At 40.1% G+C, this 4,356-nt stretch overlaps 1 protein-coding gene across 1 annotated transcript; it reads right to left on the bottom strand.

The window, feature by feature from the left end:
* Nucleotides 1-340: 340 nt before the first annotated feature.
* LOC119310515 (angio-associated migratory cell protein-like) lies at nt 341-3,495 on the bottom strand. Its single transcript, XM_037586246.1, has 11 exons — nt 3,376-3,495; nt 3,224-3,271; nt 3,048-3,092; nt 2,754-2,873; nt 2,307-2,452; nt 2,033-2,180; nt 1,540-1,623; nt 1,320-1,435; nt 1,070-1,128; nt 862-952; nt 341-758 (listed from the first exon to the last, which is right to left on the bottom strand). The coding sequence occupies exons 1-11, from the start codon at nt 3,473-3,475 to the stop codon at nt 531-533; spliced, it is 1,185 nt and encodes a 394-aa protein (XP_037442143.1). The 5' UTR covers nt 3,476-3,495; the 3' UTR covers nt 341-530.
* Between the last annotated feature and the right edge of the window lie 861 nt (nt 3,496-4,356).

The following is a 4,356-nucleotide window of genomic DNA, read 5'->3' on the forward strand; positions in this document are numbered from 1 at the left end:
AAGAGGTTTCTGATATAGATAAGTTTTGGATTACCCATGGTAGCTAATAAACATTCGGATGATGCTACCGCAATCGAGAATACATTCAAGAACATGATCCAGCACAAAGTGTGCGAGCAAAAATTTCAAAAAAAAAAAAGTGTGCGAGCAACTAGAGCGCTTTATGCTTTATGTTTTTTTCAAGCATATCCAGCAGCCATGTAAGCCACAGCCAGAAAGGGCAGTTCTGTTCCGTGTTCAACAGTAGTAAACTTATCTTGCTTCCAGCAGAGATACACGGAATGAAGCGAAATACCAAGCCATTTCAAACATAACATTAAGTCCCTTAACTTACATTTCAAAGAAAAAAGTCCCTTATCTTCCGTCCTTGTTCAGCTTGCACAACTGACTGTAGTGTAAAAAATGCTTTTATATTACGGGATGGAAGGAGTACGTCTCAAAGATTAGTGCCAAATTCGGAGATCCCCATGATGACCACAAGTACATACATTTCCTGACCATGCAAGCCAATGAAACCAATCTCGATATTTTTACTTGAACATGGATACGTCAAAGACGCGGGCAGAGTTATCCGAGGAGACCGAGACAATGGAGTTGCAATCAGCGGAGACGGCCAGCGACTGCACGGCATCACGGTGCCCGCTCAGTCTGCGAGCCAGCTCCCCAGAGAGGCTGTCCCAGATGCGCACCGTGCCGTCGACGCATCCTGACGCTACATACCTCGACGAACCTATCCACGCCAGGCAAGTCACGCCGTCCTGCAGCTTGTCAAACACCACCAACAGCAATAAGTTCACTCACAGCGACATAGATAAAAATACAAGAGAACCATAATAAAGGTCAGCTGATCTCTACACCCACATCATGCTCGCAAATGGATCGAATTGCTTGGTGAGTGAGGTCCCAGATGATGAGAGTCTCATCAATGCTCCCTGTGGCCACCCAGTTGTACCTGCGGAGAACAGGGGTGAAGCTAGCTAGGTCAATAGGAAGGTCATATGTATTATTGTGCAACAGATCTATCATACAGACTCCAACATTCCAAGAACGTATTACGAAAAAGAAGTACCTCGGTGAGATACCAATGCACTCGACGGAATTAGTGTGGCCAACTAATGAACCGACAACCTGCAAAAACAACCAACAAAACTTGTTACACACAAATCAGATCTTACCTTCAGAGTTGGTTAGATGCAAAACAATGGCACATGCTTCTAAAAGTTTAAAAACTACCAGCTGAGTATGCGACTATCCTAAGATAACAAATCCTACAGTATCTCAAAAGCAAAAAATCTGCAGAAATCACTACATACACCCACCTGGCCTGATTTTATGCTCACGATGTGCACAGAACTATCCTGAGAGCCACTAACAACTGATTGGGAGTCCCATGTTATAGCTAAACATGTCAGTCCTTGAGTATGATAACCATGACCTGGATGGCGGTAAAACGGTCAGAAAATACCATTCAGGTTAACAGAGGACACAGAAAAACAACAATATGAATATATGGTAATTGCAAAATAGACAATAATTTACCTCCAACAACATGTCTGCAGTGTGCGCTTTCAAGGTCCCATATCCTTAGTGTTGCATCATCTGATCCGCTACAAATAAGCGTACCTTCAAAAGGAAACATGTGAATTAGCTAAAAATGGGTATGCTACATTGGGGATCTGAACATCAAGTAAGCTGGTGAAAATGGATCTAGGATGTTAAACCATCATAGAAGTCATTCTGTTATTTACATTTAAGATCAACTTCTAGTTTCACTGAGATTAACTTAGAACACAAGTTAGTAGCAGAAATACTAAATACACCATGATCCATAAGTTCCTCTGAAATCTGAACAAATATGTTGATAGCTAAAAACAGATTGTCACATAAGGTGAAAATTTTCACGCGTTACGTTCCAAAAAACAGGACCCAATAAAGTCCAGACTGGGGTGATATATTTATACCGTACTAAGAGGTAGCTTCATAACGTTAACATATATCAAATTAAATAGCATTAGAGAAAATTACTCAGTACCATCAGGTGTAAAATCACCACATGTCACTGTGTTACTGTGGCCAGCAAATGTATTCACAAAGGCATTGGTGTCCGCATTCCACATCCATATGTTGAAGTCCTCTGATCCAGCAATTATAACGTGACTTCGCAGATCCCATTTAAGCCACTACAAAACCAGAGGCATATAATTAATCATATATACAGTTTAACAGCAGGAAACACGGATTTTGCAATTGAAACAGTTAGGGGGTATGTTCAGCTAAACGGATTAAAGTGATCAGCGTCATCTCACCTCAAAGCCTGATTCAGAGCCCTCAAGGGTTCCCTGAAGTGTTCGTGTAGCTGTATTCCATACATTTATCTGTCCATCCATACTTCCACAAGCCACTAATTTCCCATCTGAACTGAAAGCCACAGTGCTGACAGTATCGTTATGTCCTGTATCGGCACCAGATATTATATAAGCTTCATAGACAATTCTAGCGACGCATCCGCAAATTAAGGTACAAAAGCCGATGCAACAGGAACATAAATATAAAGATTTTCCTAAAAAAACAAAGAAGAAGACTTGCTGCAATATATAATATGTTTGGAGTTACAGCTAACAGAAATAGAAACAGCACATTTAAGAACTAATAGTAAAAGTGATAAGCATAGGGAAAGTCCCGAGAAACACATTTACATACAAGAAATCGACTAAGGAATATCCCAATTAGACTAAGAAAATGAGTCAGCATACCAGGCAGCTCTTGAACATCCTCTGCAGATCCAATCCTCCAAAGAAACCCTCTGTCATCTTTACCTCCAGAAACAACAAGTGATGCATCTACAGGACTGCACGCAGCAGCAAATACCTCATCTGTACCCAAAATATCAAGAGCAGCTATTAATATATGTGATTTTCAATGCAAAGGTGTTCTGGAAGCGGACGATACAAGAGACGACAAATTGCTTGGTGTATCAAACGTATAAGTGCAAACAATAAATCATAGTCACAAGACATTGTGAGCTAGTTCGTTCAACGAGATCTTGCCTGTATGCCCATGAAATGCATATGCTGAATGATCCTCAACCTCATCTGAAACAACATAAATTAAAAGGCACTTGAATTACTAGCACATTATACTGTCTAAATTGCACGTGAACTACTGTAGTTGTTTTCTCCGACACTTTTTATGGTTCGAAGGTAGTAACAGAAAAGGCACATACCCATCATGTCTTGGTCCTGCTCGTCATCATCGTCTTGGTCGGGGAGATCTGAGCAAGGAAAAATTAAGCACGGAGCAAGCAGAACTACTTAAGGAGAGACTACAAGCTCTTTCTCTGTATGACATGGTACTTGTATAGGTAGTAGTATTGACCTTCCTCGTCCAGGGCTATCTCATTGATGATGTCATCGTCGTCGATGAAGACCTCCTCCCCTTCGGAGCCTTCACTCATGACCGCCGCCGCACGGATCATCGTTGCTGTGAGCGCCTACCTTTTTTTTTTTGAGGATTAGGGCAAGCCCTACCTGGGGGTCGCCCTATGTATTGAAGAGAGCACGAGGGAGACCGCTAGCTCACCGAGTCACACAGTAGGATTCCGCATGGGCCAGCCCAATACATGGTAAAAGCTTGTTTTCTCTTCATTTTTTGGCCCAGCTGACACGGTAGAATCGTTTTGACGTTAGGTAAGGTGTTTATTTTATTTTTATTTTGTAAGCAATGTTCATGATTTTTATAAAAACTTAAAAGATTTTAAATGTGTTCATTATTTTTTCTAAGTTTCAGATTTGAAAGTTCCATGACTAAATAATTTTTAGTTTTTTTTAAAAAAATCATGATTTCGAAACAGGTTCAGATTTAAAAATTGTAAAATGTTTCAGATTTAAAATTTTCAATTTTTTGAATATTTCATTTTGGAAAATGTTTTAGGATTTTATAAATTGATCATCGTGTGAAAAATATACAGATTAAAAATGCCCATGATTCAAAAAAGTTTCAAATCTTAAGATTCATTCACCGAGTAAAAATAAAAGGTAATAAAAACCATAAATAATTAAACATGAAATGAAAAGAAAAACGAAAGCAGAAAGAAAAATAGAAACGTACAAATAAATATTGAACAGAAAAGAAAAAACCGGCGGAGATAGGCCAGCCCACGCAGGGAACTGATGCGCGTGAGTCGTACTAAGACTTCCACTAAGGGAAACATAGTGCTCGCGCTAGCCTGGTCGCTTAACCAATCTAGTCCAACCTAGTGACAGGTACGAGCAATGCTAGACCTACGAATAGATATTCTATGTAAGCTAACGCCTAACGGGCAGACATATGTGGAGGATTGCTATTGGACTTAAGGGG

Source organism: Triticum dicoccoides, chromosome 1B (assembly GCF_002162155.2).
Source record: "Triticum dicoccoides isolate Atlit2015 ecotype Zavitan chromosome 1B, WEW_v2.0, whole genome shotgun sequence".
Taxonomy (NCBI): Eukaryota; Viridiplantae; Streptophyta; class Magnoliopsida; order Poales; family Poaceae; genus Triticum; species Triticum dicoccoides.

What these genes read in the sequence shown, in the direction of transcription:
- LOC119310515 (XM_037586246.1), bottom strand. Translation starts at nt 3,475, where the DNA reads ATGATCCGTGCGGCGGCGGTCATGAGTGAAGGCTCCGAAGGGGAGGAG. An exon ending in GATAGCCCTGGACGAGGAAG is followed by an intron (nt 3,272 to 3,375) that starts GTCAATACTACT and finishes TTCCTTGCTCAG; the next exon opens with ATCTCCCCGACCAAGACGAT. An exon ending in GGATGTTCAAGAGCTGCCTG is followed by an intron (nt 2,453 to 2,753) that starts GTATGCTGACTC and finishes GTGCCGATACAG; the next exon opens with GACATAACGATACTGTCAGC.